Source organism: Strigops habroptila, chromosome Z (genome assembly GCF_004027225.2).
Source record: "Strigops habroptila isolate Jane chromosome Z, bStrHab1.2.pri, whole genome shotgun sequence".
Taxonomy (NCBI): domain Eukaryota; kingdom Metazoa; phylum Chordata; class Aves; order Psittaciformes; family Psittacidae; genus Strigops; species Strigops habroptila.
The window spans coordinates 76,479,600-76,498,290 of NC_044302.2; the positions used below are offsets into that span (position 1 = coordinate 76,479,600).

At 41.8% G+C, this 18,691-nt stretch overlaps 1 protein-coding gene across 2 annotated transcripts; it reads left to right on the forward strand.

The window, feature by feature from the left end:
• Window positions 1-2,368: 2,368 nt before the first annotated feature.
• F2R (coagulation factor II thrombin receptor) lies at window positions 2,369-9,233 on the forward strand. 2 transcript variants are annotated; one of them, XM_030512473.1, is made up of 2 exons: window positions 2,369-2,770; window positions 7,791-9,233. In XM_030512473.1, the coding sequence occupies exons 1-2, from the start codon at window positions 2,509-2,511 to the stop codon at window positions 8,984-8,986; spliced, it is 1,458 nt and encodes a 485-aa protein (XP_030368333.1). In that variant the 5' UTR covers window positions 2,369-2,508; the 3' UTR covers window positions 8,987-9,233. The 2 variants fall into 2 exon arrangements, with proteins under 2 accessions (XP_030368333.1, XP_030368334.1); XM_030512474.1 differs by lacking the exon at window positions 2,369-2,770 and adding an exon at window positions 2,920-3,459.
• Window positions 9,234-18,691: the final 9,458 nt, after the last annotated feature.

Below are 18,691 nucleotides of genomic sequence, written 5' to 3' on the forward strand. Positions count from 1 at the left end.
CTTGATAAAACTAGTTTTATTCATAAATGGTCTTGAGGAAAGACTTACATTGCTGGTGCAAAACCTACGGAAAAAGCCATTACAGCTGAGTAGTGCCTACTCGGCACTTGTTACCATAGGACAAAAAAATGCAACTTTCCATGAAATAATTGCCTATATCTTTCAACTTTCACTACTGCTGGTTAAGGAAGACAAAAGAAATTATAACAGCCAATACTCTTACTCTGTTAGCCTCACAGTTTGCATTTTTCTACTGCATGTCTTTAGAGTTGACTTAAGAGTGCTTGTCAGCTAACTTAGTTTGTTTTGAAAAGTAACCATTCTGATGGGGCTCTGAAGCTCCAAAACTATCCACAGAATTGCAGAACTTCTTTCTTCTTTGGCAAGTAGAAACACCATCACAAACAACAGCTTTGTTCTGTTTCAGTTTGTGCTTATCTGCAAACCTTGTTTGTTTGTTTGTTTTTTTAAAGACTATGGGAGCAACACAACAATTTTCCCTCTAATAGCAAATCCAAAGTGATGGTCACATCTGATTTTTAAAAAGTTCATAACTAGATGGACAACCCTTTTCCTGGAGGGCTGATTTTGCCTCTGAGATATGCTTCTAACCTCACCGAGCAGTAACTACCCACCATGGGCATGCACAGCAGGAAGATGGCTCCTTCCCCAAACAGTAATGCAGTATGCTGCAGCAATCTTACCAGACAATTATAGGCTTTTTTGGTAGATGTAGTGTGTTCAACAGGAATTAAGTTTTGTCTTGTAACATGTTTCTGCCTAAAAAAAAAAAAAAAAGCTTCGAAAAAGTGCAAGAAGCAGAAGTAGAGTGGGGTAACTGGTGGTAAAAGCTTTATAGTCATGAACTTTTCCCCTCTATTACAATCAGTTTATCTAGAAAGAAAGTAGCAGCCTGACTTGCATGACTACAGGATACAAAAATTAACTTAAATTTGGTTCCCATATGCAGGCAAAAATTTGATAAAACACAGGTGTTGGGTGGTTTATTCACTCAATATATTTGTAGTAATCTCATTTACAAAGGTAAAGGAACACAGCCTATGGCTGTTCCTTGTACCTGCAACTAAGGTACTCCCTGCAGATGTAGTCTGCATTTCCCTTCATGTCTTTTACAAATTCTGCAGGCTGGTTTACGCCTCAAGCAGCAGCCCATTGGTTAAGGCTTCTTGAAACTTAAAAAGTAGAAATGTTGACAATGCATACTTTTCTAAGGTCTGGTATAACATTTACAAATACACAATTATTTTAAGAAAGACTGATATTCTATTTTGGTGTTTTGAAATTTTTAAGTCCTACCTTTGGGCATGTTTATAGAGCTGTGAGACCACAGGAACGCCCAAGAATAGCTTCACTTGCTCTTCCCAAATAGATGGAAAAAAAGATTCTCTCTCATTAAGGTATTTTCTAAATAGATGAAGAAAATTAGTTAATGATGAAGTATAAGGTGTTTTGTGGGGGTTCCCTACATTGCTGTTTGGGATGACAGAGCTGTAGAAAGGCTGGTCAGCCGTAAAACTTGTATGTATTGCTTACCCTTGCTCTACACAAATTGGAGCCAGCCTTAACAGTGCTATAAAATAGCAAGCGATAGGATTGTGGAACATCATAACTTACTGGGAATTGGTATTTGTGATCAGGAGTATTTATTTTCCATTGGTTTTACTTTGTTAACAGCAGAAGTCAGTGCTTCTGGAGTAATAAAGGCACTTCATAAATAGGACCAACTTCTAAATGGAAACCCCTACCCCCTCTTTTTTTCCTTTATTGCTGTAACCAGAAGGCTGTACGGTTGAGGATGGGGCGACATATCCTGGAAGAAGTATTTTCAAAGAGAAGAGACAGAATACTAGCTACAAGTTGCCAAAACTTATTCCTCTCCAGCTTTCATACAGGTTTCAGTTCAAACAGCTCTCAATTCATGAGCAGCTCCGAAGGACAGAACAAAGCACCTGTAACATCAAGGCATATGCCACTAGAGCTCAGGAGCGGCACCACTTCTGCAAGGGTCTTATCACAACAGATGTGAGGACTGCAAGTCTGGGTCATGAATGGGTTGTGAGTTGTCCTAAGTTTGTAGAGCAGGTACCCATCCAGTACAAGCAAGCTTTGATATTGTTTATACAAAGCAGATGTGTGCATTAAGGAGCTTTTCTGAATGTGATCTTTCAATTAAGAATAATGAAGATAACTTCAGCCGGCCCTGTAACTGTAGCCCTGTGAGGCACTCGCAATTTGGATTGCACAAACAAAACCTGGCAAACTTGGCTTCGAACAACTCCTTGAAAACAACCCCTCTTCCGCTCCTTCTGCCCCCTCACCCGGCCCGACCGCCCGGCCCCTTCCCGTTTCTCCGCTGGCTGCCGGCGCAGGGCGGCGGCGGGCTCTGCTCTCCCCTCCGGTGTCCTGCGGCCCGGCTCTCCTCCCGCTCCGGGACGGACGGTTCGGGCGCGGCGCACAGCGCCCCCTCGGCCGACGCGGCGCGGCAGGATGGCGCCCCCGCCTCCCCTGCCGCCGGAGGAAGGCTCGGCCGCCCCGGGGCGGCCCTTCGCCAGCCCCAGCCTCCCGCCGGTTGCTATTTGCCGCGCATCGCTTGTGCTCGCGTCCCTCTGCGCTGGACGGACGGACGGAGGGGACTCCCCGCGGCCCGGCCTCCCCCCCACCCCTGCGGCCATGGGGCCGCGGGCGCTGCCCGCACTGGTCTGCGCCGTGGCCGTCCTCGGCTGCCCACCCGCCGCCGCCGCCCGCCGCGGTGAGTCGTCGCCCCGCGCGGGGAGCTGCCGGGGAGCGGAGCGGAGGGCAGGGGAGGGCCGGGAAGGACCAAGTCAAGCTGCTGCGCCCCAACCCTGCGGGCCCGAGCCCTCCCATCCCAGGTGGGGTCCCCCGAGAAGCGGGCGCAGAGGGAGGAGCCCGGCCGGACGGCGGCCCGGCAGCGAGGCCGGGGCCGCGCGGCTTGGCAGAGGGAAATACACGAAACGCACGGCATCGCTGGCCTGGTCAGGGGTCTCCCGCTTTGAAGTTTTAATTGGTCCTTAGGACACAGCTTCGGCGCTGTGAAATGCTGCGCTAGCGTTGTTCTCACAGCAGCAGCCAGAGAACAGGCTGAAACATAAAGTTGCCCTGAGTAAAGCAACATGAGATGGATGGTTTTTGAGAACTATTTTTCGAATAAAGGACATGTTACAGATCTCAAATACACAGATTTGTGAAAGACGCAATGCCACGGGTAAGGTTATTGATGGTGAAGAATGGTTTACAGTTGTCCCATGGCTAAGGAGGCGGCCAGGCAATAGCAAGTTACGATGGAAAGAAGCGGCCAGGCAATAGCAAGTTACGATGGAAAGCAGTGACCAGGCTGGCGGGACGTGCTGGTGGACTTCCTCAAAACAATGGCATTGCCTTTCGTTAACAACTTCAGGAGATGGACTGCCAGCTGAAATTGTAGGTAGCACAAAGTTTGTAAGATCCACCAACAAAAAATAGTTCAGAGTACCCACCCCAGGCAGATGACTTTCATTGATATTCTATTAGAACTAATAGCAACAACAGTGCTCTAACTGGTGAGACCCTCGATCCGTCTAGGTTGCAAGAAAACAATACTTTAGGAAAATATGTTCAAATTGTTACTACATCACTTGCCTAATCCAGTAACAAATTCTGTATAAACAGAGGTGTGGGCTAAAGAAGATATTTTTTTAAAGACATACAGTGTATATTTTCACAAAACCAAATAATTGTTGACTGTCCTACAGAGTTGTGATTTACCTTGTTTATAAACATGCCTGGCATGCAATTCACATTCTGCCTGCGAGTACCTGATTTATGGGCCACTCAGTAATTCAGATTCCAAATGATTATCACTGCAGATTATACAAAGGGGAGATAAGAGAAACCAACTTTTTGTTACAAGCCAGCGGTATGGGTGCAGTTGTCAACAGTAATACCCAGAAATGGTATTAATTGTTGTCCAGCAGCACATATTTAATTGGTTTGAGTAGGAGCCTACTCTCTAGGTTTCCACCTCACAAAGATATCCCTTGGGACATGAACCTTGGTGGTGTGTAAACATCCTGTCCAGATTTATGGGTCTACAGAAATACTTTGACATTTTCTTCTGGAACTCAAGAGTGCTTTTTATGGTTGGTTGAAGCCATTATATTTTTTGTTCTCTATTTCTCCTTTCCCAGAACGGTATGTGCAGTAGCACCTTGCATAAGAAAATAGACAGAAAAGGAATTTATAAAATAGCTCTGTGTAAAATTTAAAAAATAAAACTGCAGTGTCTCTCAGGGTAAGCAGAATATGCATATGCAGATCATGAGACAAACAATATGTAATACTTGATGGAAAACAGCACAGTGTAGACTGTTAAACAATCCAAACTTACTGAGCTTTCTACATCTTTTCTCTATGTCTTTGTTGGAAAATCAGTGCAAAGACCACAGGCAGAAAAAGAAAGCTTCAGACAATCTGAGTATCGTTCTATGTAGTTTTTGCTTTTCAAAGTCCTTACTGGAAGAAAAGAAAAGACAGTATGTGTATCGTTCAGTGTCCTGGCTGCACACCATAAGGATAAAACCTCAATGCTTTATCCCACTCTTTCTTCGTTCTTAGTTTCTTAGTCTTTGTACCCATTTATAGTTTACAAGTAGATAGAGCTGTTTACTCTGTCATATCAGCCCTGAGAATACTATTACTCATAAAAATTGTAACCCACCAGGTTTGACCTCTTCCAAAAGGACTGGATGACAGCCTAGCAAAATAGGATGACTGAATATTTATGATCATTATACAAGCTTTACCTCTGTTTTTCTAAAAGATGATATGTTTTATTAAAAATTACTTAAGCTGTAGTGAAGTATGTTTTAGACAAATGATATCTACAGCTTTAAAACAGCTAGAAAGGAACATCTGACAGATTCTGGTATAGTTTTGGCTACATAAGAGTAGTTTTAAAATCTTTCCTGTAGAGCTACTATATTGGCTGCCTTGTGCTATCCCAGCTTACAGGTAATGCTTATTTCCCATTACTGACCTTAATGTTTACTATCAAGATTCGCTAATATCTTTTGAAGTAATATGATATCATTTCAGCCTCTTCCTTTCTGTGTATAAATCTCTGATCGTCAGGTTTTTCAAACAAACAAACACTGACATAAAAGGAATTCAGAACCTCAGGGCAGTAACCATCTTCCTTTCCATTTCAAAAAGCATGAATTGCACTATGTTTTTTTTCCCTAATAGGCAGATGCTGTGTCATACAAACAGGCAGCTTTGCAAAGGAGAAGAACTGATACGTGGCTATCAGTCTTTTAAATTAAAATTAAATTGAATTTCATCAAGCAAGTTTAAATTCCCACTCTATGTATTATCAAGTGGCAAAGAAATAGCAATTTTGAGGTCTTGTTGCATTTTTCCATAGAGATGGCTTCCAAGTAGTACCTCATGTCGTCGAAGTTCGAGGTGGAGACATGGAGTGAGCAAGGGACATGGCATGGAGGTGCTGTTAACAGCATCAAGGTTGAGTTCAACTCTGAACTTAGGAAGTCTGCTTCTACAAATAACACATAGTTTTCACTAAGTTAAACCAGAGAATTTTAACTAAACTAAAATTATTTATGATTTTTTTTGTCCTGAACTATTCTAATAGGATTTTACTTACAGAAAAGTTTGATATTGAGTAATGCAGACTCTAAATCGTTTCACCTAAAAAAGTTGTAAATAAGGTAGCTCTAAGAATTCAGGATATAGTTAAAATTATTATCAATGTTTGAGTAATTATAAGCAATAGTTAAGACAACGGTCAGTAGTCAATAAAAGGGAACTAGCCCAATCATTTTTTCCCTTTATCATATTTGCATACTGTTCTAACTTAGGAGTCACTGACAACAAGTGGGTCAGGTTACCACCAAAGACTTTCACATTAAGTTACTTAACCTCAGTCATTAAAGGGTCAGTGGCACTGACTAGTTTGCTTGCTAGTCCTCAGAAAGTGAGGCACTGCAGCGCTGCTGGCTTAGGTGAGGCAGTGCAAGCAAAGCCATTCAAAGTTCGGGTACACTGGGATGTGAGAGGTGCTTGCTGGGAACATCTCAGTTACCACATCATGCACACGTAGGTAATCTTGGCAGTAAGATATAACTTATACTGAACATAAACTGCCGAACTAGGAGGTGACTCCCTGAGCCATCCACCTGCTTGGACTAAACTTTTGAAGTAAAGATCTATAGTTTGGCCTTTTATTAGTGTTCTTTTTTAGACAGCAGAATAGCCCCTTGTATAAACTGGTTTAGTGCCCTTCTGTGCAAACACTGAATCTCACATACTTCTGTGCATTTGTATTTCAGGAAAAGTACTAAATTGTTCCTACTGCAGTCTATGCAACAGGCATCTGGGCTGAAATTCTCATCCAGCGTCCTTTTTCTGGCGTGCAGCGGATGCAATCTAGTCACTTTGCATACAAAAGATGTTATCTCCGACACTTCCCCTCTTTCGTCCCCTCTGCCCCCTGAATGCTGCTGTGACACAACATGATACCTACAGCACAGCAGCTGTAAAAAATCCCCAAATTTCCCTACCAGTCATCACCCCACATTCAAGTTCAACCAAAACTCAAGCTGGGCAGAGCCCTTCCCACACAGCCTGCATACAGAGGGGGGTAACTGCCTGCTTAAAGCTCCAGCCACTCCTCTCTGCCATCTGCCTCCTTCAGATGCGTTTGTTCTCATCTGCATTAAAAACAGTGTTTGAATTACTGTAGAAAAAATAATTGCTTCTAACGAGCAGTGTGTTAGACAGGTGAATCATGCCAATGTCCTTTCAGCTCACTGATTTAAGCTAACACACCTTCATTTTTGTTTTAGTTGTCTAGGATTCAGCAAAGGATCAGTTGCACAGCTATGAGCATGAATCATTAAACAGTAGTAACTCTCTCACTTCTGCCTGCCCATAATATGTTTGAATTATCCTTCGCCTAACTAGATTAAGCTGATGTGGAAAACAACTGTCTTCCAAAATAAGACTCCATCCAGACAACTTTTCTGAAATAATGTCTAAAGTAGGTCTTTTGATTGATGGGGGGTTTTGGTATTGCTTTTCGGGGTTGGTTGGTTGAGGTTTTTTGTCTTTTTTTTTTTTCCCCATAAATAAACACACATTCAACAGTTTGTAATGCCAAACTCCTAACCCGTTACAGCTACATTCAGAAAGCAGATACCCTGTCCTGATGCCTTTCTTCTCAGACTCAGACAACGACTGTGCTGCAAAGCTGTAGAGAGAACAGTAGTGGTAGATTTCAGAAATGCTGCGAGGGCACACTGGGTATGTGCTGTGGAGTAGGTTAAGTAAAGCTCAGGAAGTGTTTCAGTGCAGTCTGTGGCTACCTGTCTGGTACAAGCAAAAGGTTGATCCACATCGGCCTTGAAAACTGCATGCAGATGTCTGCCACTTGTTTTGATGAGGCTGTCGTGTTGAGTCAGATGTCTCCAGAGCACACAGAATTATTCTGTACTTGCTAGGTAGAGTCCCTGCCGTAAAAGCTTCCCGGCTAAGAGACAGGAGGCCAAGGAGGACATCTTACCCAAACTTGTAACAGAAGTTAAAATAAAAAGGGCTGGACTAACATCTGTGGCAGTCTGCACTTTGAATGAGGAATTAACCTCATTGTTTTGTGTTGCTAATATGATCTTAGCTTTCCTTTTTGAAAGATGTTTTTGTTTCCCCATAGGATGTAAATATTTGCTTATTAATCTTAATGCTTTCTTATTTTTCAGCCTCTCCATATAACAGCAGCACACTACAGATCAGAAGTTTTATGATCTCCATTGTAAGTCACCTGGATGACCTCATACCTACTGAAGGTGATACTGAAGATGACTTGGAAGTTGGATCAGGAGCCACCAACCATACTAGATCATTCCTACATGAACAGCGAATAGTGTCAGTGCAAACAGTGAGATACCTCGCTAGTCCATGGCTGACGCATTTTGTTCCTTCAGTTTACACCGTAGTGCTTGTGCTGAGTCTCCCCCTAAACATTACAGCGATACTTGTGTTTCTGAAAAAAATGAAAATTGAAAAGCCAGCTGTGATATACATGCTGAATTTGGCCCTTGCAGATGTCCTGTTTGTAAGCGTGCTTCCTTTTAAGATTGCTTATCACTTTTCTGGAAATGACTGGGCTTTTGGACCCGAAATGTGCCGTTTCATCACTGCTGCTTTCTACTGTAACATGTATTGTTCAATTATGCTTATGACAAGCATTAGCTTCGATCGCTTCTTAGCAGTGGTATATCCCATACGGTCTCTTGGGTGGCGTACGTTAACACGTGCCTCACTGATTTGTTTCATCATATGGCTTGTAGCGATAACTGGGGCTATACCTCTTCTCATTAGAGAGCAAACAATGGAAATACCCAATTTAAATATAACTACTTGCCACGATGTGCAAAGAGAATCTGAGCTTCATGGCTATTACCTCCACTTCTTCTCCATCTTCTCTTCTGTGTTTTTTGTAGTGCCATTTATAATTTCTACTGTCTGTTACGTGTGTATCATTCGATGTCTTAGTTCTTCTACTCTTGTTGCAAAACAAAACAAGAAGACGCGTGCCTTGCTCTTGTGTGTGGCTGTTTTTTCTGTTTTTGTTATTTGCTTTGGACCAACAAATGTTCTCCTATTAATTCATTATATCCATTTTTCTTATGACAACAGCTTAGAATATCTCTACTTTGCCTATCTACTCTGTGTTTGTATCAGCAGCATTAGCTGTTGCATTGATCCCTTCATTTACTACTATGCTTCTTCTCAGTATCAGAGACAACTTTTCAGTCTCTTCAATTGTAAAAAGACTTTTGATCCTAACAGTAGTAACAGCAGTGGCCAGTCAATGTCTACCACTAGCAGAAGGGGTACGTGCTCTACTAATGTGAACAACAGTGTCTACAGGAAATTATTAGCAATGCATTGAGAAAACATGTCTTACATCTGCTTAATTTTTAGGCAATTTCAGACAAAAAGAAAGACTGCATTATATATTACAAGTTTTTGTCCGATACATAGTTCTGTGGATTTATTATAGTAATAAAGAATTCATATTATAACTCTGTAAATGTACATATATTGCATATATAAATAAGTTAACATAGAGGGGAAAAATAATTCCTTAATAATAGTTGTTGAGTGTTTTTCAAATAAATCTTTTTTTTTCAGACAAATCCTTTGCATTGTTAGTTCAGTTTCTTGCAGGTGTTTTATGAAATCCCATTTTAGGATTTTTAACTGTATCAGGTTGATTAAATTCTTACTTATGGAACTTCTCCATCTATCCAGTACTTCCTGAAGAAAGTGAAAATATCTTTCCAGGCTTTGGGGGTTTTTTCCCTATTTCTCAATATTTCGGGAATAATCTTAGCATTATTTTGCATTTTGGACACTGAAACTTCTTTTATTTTACATTTTTATATATTCCACTGCAAAAGAGTCTGTGTGGTTTTAGGAATGTGGGCAACTGAAAACCAGCAATTAATTGGTGCAATGTGTCAGGGAAGATAATTCTCAGCAGCTAGAACTAGCCTTTCTTTTGGTGTGTGCTGGGCATCTTGGTTATGAACATGGTATTTTTCACAGTTAATTTAACAAAAAAAATGTGGCATTTTATTTCACAAGCAATCGATGTTGAATGGCTCTCCAGAAAATATGCTGAAAAAGCTGTATTTATCATCCTGTTCTGCAGTTTGCAAACCTGTGCTTAAGTGCACATGATCAATCATCATGCACATGTTTAGGACTCAGAAATATCCCTTGTCCCTTCCAAGTCTGGAAATATTTTGTATTTTACGTAGTGTCCACATCTACGAAAGTAGCTGGTGTAGAGCCCAATAGCTAACTTCACTCTGTGTAGCATTCTTTTACTACAAGGGACGCTAAAGCCAAATAACAGGAATTCTGTTTTAGAAATGAGCATGCAGGTAATAGAACTGTATATGAAAATGGAAATCAGATTAAGAGGGAATTTGTTTAATATAAGATTTGCCATAGGAGTCTGCCAAGAAGTGCAGCAATGGATAAAAGCTCTCTTCAGTCCAGCACAAGTGATAAGAAATGTAAACTTTTGCATACAGTGTGACAGTGAGAAACTTCTTTCTAACCATGATCTCTTGTCAGATTGTGTCTGTTCCTTAATGGACTTAAACATAATTAAGTATTGCATTACCAGAGGAGTCTCTCTAGATATTTGTTCTCAGGTATTTGCCACTTTCTAAGTACGAGTGCTAAAAATACATGTATATGTAGTTTGTAAGGCTAAACTCCCACAAATTAAGACACATTCAGTTACATTCTCATTTAATATATTAGGGGTGGTTTCAGTTTTGAGCAAAATCTTAAAAATTTGAAGATCTGCTTCTTGCTGGCAGAAAAAAATTACCTCTGTGCTTCCTGTAGTTACAGGCTGGAGGACTGTTTTTTAGACCTCTTAGATAGTTGGGTTTTGTTGCAATGTCATGGTATTTTGGTTCACAAGAATGGTTTAGGTAGCAAAAAAAGACCATATAGTCTGCTTTGCAAGGAGCAGTACTACATGCTAGGAGAGAGGCTAAATGTAGGTGGAAAACAGGTCAGCAATCAGCTATTATTTACTTCATTTTGCTTTGTGGTTGGGTGGTTTCACTTGTAACCTCCATGTGCTCAAGAACATTTGCAAGTGAGCAACTTCTTCCTACCTTGCAGGGTGAAAAAATGAGAGGGGTGAACACAACTGTTTATTCTCATGGCTAAGAGCATCAACAAAGATCTTGAGTAAGAGTGACTAAGAAAGATTTTACGCATGTTTGTAAGCCAGTATTCCAGCTCTTACACACACACTGCTGAATCTGGGTTTGCTGATGATTCTGGCTTGCACACAAATGAGAAGAAAAAAAGAAAGAAAAACAGGAAAGGCAGTTCCAGCACAGAACCCTTAAATAAAAAGGGTACCTAAGTAGGCTTCTTGACTTCTTGGTAACTAGCTAAAATGCTAGTTTTCCCAAAGTTGCCTTTGGAAAGTATTTTCATGTTGCCTAAGCATGTTTGAAAATGCAACATTTGATAGGCTTGAGCAGTGGGCCCATGCAAACCTCATGAACTTCAACAAGGTCAAGTGCAAGGTCCTGCACCTGGATCCAAGCAGACCCCAGTGTCTATACAGGCTGGAGGATAAAGGGATTGAGAGCAACCCTGTGGAGAAGTACTTGGGGGTACTGACAGGTGGAAAACTGGACATAAGCCAAGCAATGTGTAGTCATAGCCCAAAAACCCAACCGTATGCTGGGCTGCACCAAAAGGAGCGTGACCAGCAGGTCAAGCGAGGTGGTTGTCCTTCTTTACTCAGCTCTCATGAAACCCCACCTGCAGCAGCAGCACTGCATCCAGCTCTGGGGCTCCTAACATAAGCAGAATGTGGACCTGCTTGAGTGAGTCCAGAGAAGGGCTACAAAGATGATCAGAGGGCTGGAGCACCTCTCCTGTGAGAAAGTTAGAATCACAGAATCACAGAATGGTTTGGGTTGGAAGGGACCTTAAAGACCCTCTAGTTCCAACCTCCTGAAGCCTCTGGGGAGACTTTATTGTGGCCTTTCAGCACTTTCAGTGGGTGGACTAGATGACTTTTAAAAGTTCCTTCCAACCCAAATCATTCAATGATACATGCATAGGCATCCTGCTCTTATTGAATTAAGCATTTATATGTGAGTTATTTGGAACAGGCTACAATTCTCAGTGTCTGCTTTTGCTGCTGTATTTGATGTCAAGAAGAAAGGCAGGACCTGCTCAAGTAGCAGCAGTTTATGGAGCCAACCTCAGGCACAAATAGCATTTGCAAAACAGGTTATAAAAACTGTTGAGCATGGCCATGCAGCAAAGCACAGTGTGATAGCCTTTTGAGGAAACTGAACCAGAAAAGTACCACAATTTAGACTGACATGCTTAAGCTAACAGGAAAAGCTAATCATCTCTGCATGCTTGATGCACCCTTGCACTGCAAGCTTGGAAAGAAAACGAACATCTTTTTCAGGGCAAGTGGAGGGAGTGAAATCTGACCAAAAGAAATTAAACCCATTGATGTTATGTGCTGTTTCACCCATATGGTAATAGAATTATACCAAATAACATTTGGAGATGAGGAGTGTTAGTGCGAGGCACTAAACATGCATAAGAAAGCTTGCTAATGTTCCAGATATGCAAGCTTCATGTTGTCGCAATATTGGCAGGTGCAAGATTTGTAATCATCAGCATGGTTTCTGTTGCTCAAATAGTGGCTGTCATTGGTACAACTTATTTCACAGGAGAAGGTGTGCTTAAGTTAGCATGGCAGGGATTTTGCAGGGATTGGTCCACTCACGCTAGAAGCATTTTATCAGTTAATGCCAAGCATGTATCTGCCTTACAACCTGCTTCCTGCAACTTGACTGCAGACAGAGTATGGTCTGCTGGCTGTTAGCTCTGTTTCCCCATTTATTGAATCCTAGCCAGAAATGTGAATATGCTGCAAAGTGTGTTCACAAGGTTTTGCATGAGGCAAACTGGATCAGGCCACTGAATCTCTCCCCACTTGAGATGGGATCCAGAAATTTTAAGAGAGTACGAGCCATCTAGCAGATCACCAGCTATAGCTTCACACTGGAGCGCTCCAAGAGCTGAGGGAGCAAACAGAAGGGTCTGGTGTGCTGGGTGCAATATTTAAGCAAATTCCTAGAAAACAACTTTTTTTTTTGTTTTTGATCATTTTCATGTTTGATCTTATCACAGTTTGATCTTTCAAGACGCTGAGCAAATTAAAAAGTGAATCAGCCCTCTCACGCGGTTAGAATTGATGACCCGCATAAGTTCTTTTTCATGGCATTTTGCAAGTACTATAGAAATGGTTTAGCGACAGCTAATACAGCTGGAGATGCTGAACAAATAACATGCTATAATCCAGGTCAACACTAGAGAGCATTAAAATAACTAGGTATGGCTGTTGCAATTTGGCTTGTTGAGGAGGACCACTAGAAACCAAATCTGAACACCACGCTGAACTGCAAACTACTGATTAGCCCTCTAAACAAACATGTGGATTTGTAAAGGTAAAAAACTATTGGAATTGTGTTGGAAAAGTGAGTGGCTTTATTTTAAACAGAACTTGTTAAAAGGTGCAGCAAAGTCTTGTGGAATAATTTTCCTTTTCTTTGTGCTACCAACCTTATAATAGTGGTGCTTGTAGTGCCACAAACAAGACTCTCTCCTCAGAAGAAGGCCTGACATTTAAAGCATGGCACTAAGCTCAAATGCAGTCCATTAAGGTCAGAGCTGATAAAGTCAACTAACAATGAAAATCTGGTTTGGTGTTCCCTCACCAAAAGAAAAACAGATGACATTGAGTCAAAATCATCCACAGTAAGCCTGGGAAAGTCACTGTCCTTGCCTTTGATCTGTTTTGGGGTTTGTGTTAGGAATTGGGGTCTTCGTGGTTTTGGTTTTTTCATTGCACTATTACATACTAGATGCAGCAATCCTGGGGAAGTCCTCACGTGTGTTTTTTCATCTTGGTGGATGGGGCAGCATGCACCCAGGCAGTGCCAAAGGTTGTGCCACAGGGTCTGGGCACAGGGGTCCCCCAGCTTATCCTCCCACAGGGCTCGCAGCCTGCTCACACCAGCTTGCTATGTTTCTCCCTTCAGCTCATCTAGAGGTGGCAGGCAGGACACTGCTGCTTCCCAGAAGCCTGAACACAGAGAAGGAAAATAACTGCATGGACTTGCACAGCCAGATTGTCTATAAATATCTGATCACTACTGGCTCCCTATAGTGGTTGGTTGGTTTGCTTGGTCGGTTGGCTGGTTTACATATATGTTTAAATAATTTAATTTTCTGGCTTATAAACAGGAAAGAGCAATCACTATCAGCAATAGCTAAGCAAGTTAGGATCCTAAAACCAAACCTTTCAAATTTCTGTTTCAGCCAGACACTGAAGTCCACCTACTCAGTTTATACTCCAGCGGGTGTGGAGCCTCCCTTGGACCCTGTGTACCTGCTAGAACAGGATACAGTGGTACAGAAGCCACGGTTTCATAGACAGGAAATGATGCTGCCAAACACATGCTGTGGGAGTCTGCTTCCTTTCCCTCAGAACAGCACTTAATTGGAAACAGGCATCCAGCTCCAGAGGGTCCATTTTATCACTGCCGCCTCCTACTATAATGTCCTGTTTACTGAAACCTCCCTAAACACTGTTTCTTGTACAAGACAATATCCCACACAGTCCTCCTCACAATTCACACAGCAAGGTGCCTTTGGGATCTACTTTCAAACCACACCAGTTTTACTGTTAGTTAGTCGAAGCATTACAACATAACACACTGATTTGAATGTTTATTTTCTCATGTGGTCACTCGTATGACTTTCTTCTTCTCTTTTCAATTTTATAACAAAAAATTTTTGCTGCCTAGTCCAATCTCTCACTCTCATCAACACTGTTGCACAACCAAATAGAAGATGATGTGTTCTTGCCTGCAGCAAACTCATGGATTTGTAAAGTGATACCACTCACATCTGAGACCTTTTCCATGAACCATAAAATGCAAGAAATTTGCTAAGTTCACAAATCGGGTCAGCTAGAATAACCAGAATAATTGCATTGCATGTATGTGGATAAAGGTTCACAGCCGCCTAAAGAACGTAGTACTGAGAACTTAGTCCAAGATGGTGAAGAACAGAAAGGAGGGAGAAAACTTTGCTACCCAGTCTTTATATTATCTGCCTGATCAGGTGCTAATAAATCTCCCTCCTTCGGAATAAGTCCAATATTTTTCTTGCATGTTTTTCCTACAGGTCATTTAAGGAATAAACCTGTATACCAGTGCCACTTGTAGAATTTATTTCAATTTATTTGCACACATTTTTTTTGTCCCCACCTTTGCTGAATCTAAGAGGTACATGCAATTCTACCCAACAAAGAATATAATACATCCAGTTAGTTATCACAGTTTTCATGTCCGAGGAAATAATAAATATGCTGAAGATTTCTGTTTTCTATCACTCAAACACAAGCTAGGGGTGGCCAAGAAACTACTACTCCCACCACTGAAAATTATATTTACAGAAGCTCTGAAATTCAGCTCAAGATCTCTTACTCTGCTTTGACTTCTTCTTTTTTTTTTTTTTCTATTTTTATTTGCATACTACCTTTAGCAAAATTTTTTGAAACGAGGAACTTACAGCACTTCATTCACTAGGTGAAACATATTTGTAAACCTGCTGTGAACTCATGGATATTTTTCATTAGACACTGAAAACAGTTCCAAGTCCTTTGTATCTGCATCAGAGATACTGAAAATTCTTTCAAAATTACATTTACAATGTTAAGACTGTTTAAAGACAGGCTGGTCTAAAGATATATTATCTTTCATTAGCCCAAGTGATACACTGTAGTGAGGCGGGAGGTAGGGGAGAGAAGAAGACAATGTTTTGGTACTTTAAACCATTCCAGCTAGTTTTCCACATTTGTATATTCTTATCTTAGTTTCTAAACTAAGATCAGTGGTGCAGCAGACTCTATACACAACAGAACTGACAGGCTCTGTTAAAGCAGTAAAAGTATTTCCTAACTTGAAAATCAGTCATCAAGAGCTGTTGCTATTTAGAGGAAAATATTTTACTTTTGCTCAATCACAGAATCTTCTGTTTGTACTCTAATGAAACAAGATGGGCTGTTGGGTTTTTTTCTTTTCCTCACCCCCTCCTACCAGACTAGCATGTAAAAACCAAACTGAGCAAAGAACAGCAACAAGAAGCCGCCACTTCTTCATTCAGTGGTATTTTTTGACATGGAGGGTAAACTGAGGTCTGCAGAAGCATTGCCAAGAGATGAGGGTTACAGTTCTCCTATGAATGTATGGGAACCTCTACAAAGATCTTAACAGTGTCGTCTTTTAAACTTTTGCATGCTTAGCCAGGTGCTCAAAGGAGAGAGCTGTAGTAACAGGATAGCAATACTGGAATCTAAATGGGATTTTATATTTTCTTTGATTGCTATGATTTTCAACACCATTAGAGAAAGGCCAATCTCTTCTTGAAAAACTAGTGAGATGCTTCTCAGCAGGGCATGTAGACTATTTGCAGATACGCTGAGAGCTTTGTGCACTCAGCCCAGCATCACCTCCCCACGCTCGGGCTGGGGACAAGGAGCCCCCAAGCCCCTTAGGGATAGCTGGGGCAGCAGTGGATGCCCCTGCAGCTGTTGCTTGGCTGTCCCGGCCCTCCAGCCCTGCAATTGCCCACCTGCCCAACTCTCATGAGCAGAGCTGCACACCCAAACTGAGGAGAAGGAGCAGCAGGAAGGATGAAGGCAGCCTTTACCTTGCTCCATCCCCATGGCTGAAGCTCTCTGTTACAGCCTGGGCTCTCACATGCAGTAGCATACAAGCTCTGGGGTGTGCAGCAGGCAAGCCTGTGCCTCATGTTTTTGTGGAGCTCAGGAGCTTGCCCAGCCTCTAGCCCCAAGCACAGGAACAGCCATGCCTGAGAGTGCTTGGGCTGGGTAGAGCCCCGGCTTCCTCAAGCATGTGCAGGGCAAAGATTTTTGCTGCCCCCATTAATAGGCAGGTGCCAGCCTTGCCTGTGCCACAAACTAGGCACAGCTCCTGAGTTTTATACTACTTCATTAAGATTTAGCCACCTCTGGCGAGAGGAAACAGGACTTAGATTAATGAGACAGCAAATGAGCTTCTGCCTAAAAGTGTGTGGGTTTGCCCATGTGAATGGCCTTGGATAGGCTAATTCAGGACCTTCCTTTGACTGACTGATAACCTCTCTTGATAACAGTGCCAATGAAAAAAGCTTAGCTGTCTCCAGCTGCCTTCAGCATCTCCTTTTCCTGTGTGAGCAATGTAAAAACAGCCAGGTTTACTCGTTTCCTAACAGGAACAACCTGAATCAGACCTTGCAGTGGGGGAGGAGGAAGAAGGAACTACATGAGGAGGGTGGGACCATGGAGCTAAGGATGGCATCAGCCTTAGCTTAGTGAACTCGAACAGCCTCTCCACAGGCCTGGGACCTGCGAGCACAGGGTTACAGAACAATCTTATCAAATGCTGCTGATGCGCAAGGTGCAGCCACTCTATATGCAAGATAGGGACCCACCCTGGCAGCACCATATGCAGCATGGATATGTGTATGTTTATGTGTGTGCATGTGTGTATATTAGTCACTTATCAGAGATTTATTTTAGTCCATTGCTGTAACTGTGACAGCAGCACTATCAAGCAGACGTTTCCTGTATTCCTTTCTTAGATAAAGAAATCAGATGTTTTACAAGCCATAACCAGACAATCATTTTTCGTAGCAACACTGGTAAAGACATCCAGCCCCACAGACTAAACCCAGGGCTTCTCTAGCAAACCATGAGTTACATTCTGCAGCAATGAGACTGCGTGCAATGAAAGGAAGAAATTTTTAAGAATAATCTTCCAATATAGTTCACTGGGAACAAATATCACATGGAAAAACATGTGGAGCTCAGTTTTCTAAGCAAAGTATCTATCATGTGTGAGGATCCTTGCAGGTGGTGGTAGCTCCTTAAATTCATCAAACAAATGCTTTGTGACAAAAGTAGGGACAAATAGCATTGCTGTCCTTTGCGTGAGAGTTTGCTTAGAGAGTTTTTTACTTGTTTGTTGTATTGGACAAGAACCTACTATAATTGTAACATGTTTTGACTGAAGCATAGTAAGGACAGCTTGATTTGTTCTATGACCAGGGCAGCTTGTTATCACAGCTCTGATTTTATAACCAATTTTCAGCATACAGTACATTTGCTGCTTATTCTAAGACCCTGTTGAGTGTTGTGAGCAGTTCATCTGGAAAGGTAATTCTGCTCATTGCACTAACAATTTTAATTTCACAAAGATTGAAGGCATTAGCCAGACAATTAACAGGGCTCTCTCTGCTCAGAGCTCCTGTTGCTGTGTATTCAGTGTTCAATCCAGAAAAGATTTTTAGGCTTTGTTGTTGAGGTTTTTGTTGGAGTCACCACCAACACATTTTGCACGTGTCTTGGTTTTGGTATCATGGGTTTGTGTACAGGTTGTAGCAGCCAGTTCTATAAAGAGTAACTGTTTCTTTAATTAGAAGCAAGTTGTTACACCCTGCAATTTCAGTGACATTAAGCACAACACAGACCAGCATTGCCAAGTGTGTCAGAAATGCTCACCCTGTGATAGCTACTGCAAAATTCACTGCCAGGTTGAAAGCATGACTTCATAACCACCCAAACACTAAGCTGTTTTGCAGATTACTTCCTTCCACATGTTATTCTTTCTGTGATCCTTGTCACTGTATAGACTCCAAAAATAAGCAGGCCTGGGAAAAGTTGATAGTAGAGAAACACTCTCTACGAGTTCATAAAATAAATTTATCTGTTGATCTGAATCAAGGATATGGTAATCATTAAGAACAATGAGATTGCCACACTTTCACTAGCTTTGACTATTGGATTCAAGGGATTTTCCCCTCTTTTCTGCAGTCTTGGGCAGGACTGCAGAGCCTTTTTTCTGCTGAAGGCCTGCTCTGCTTTTAACCGTGCGCTGAAGTGCAGCTCTTAAGGGTTTCTCAATGGGTATTACAAATAGACTATCCTTCTACTTAAATATACAGACCCTGG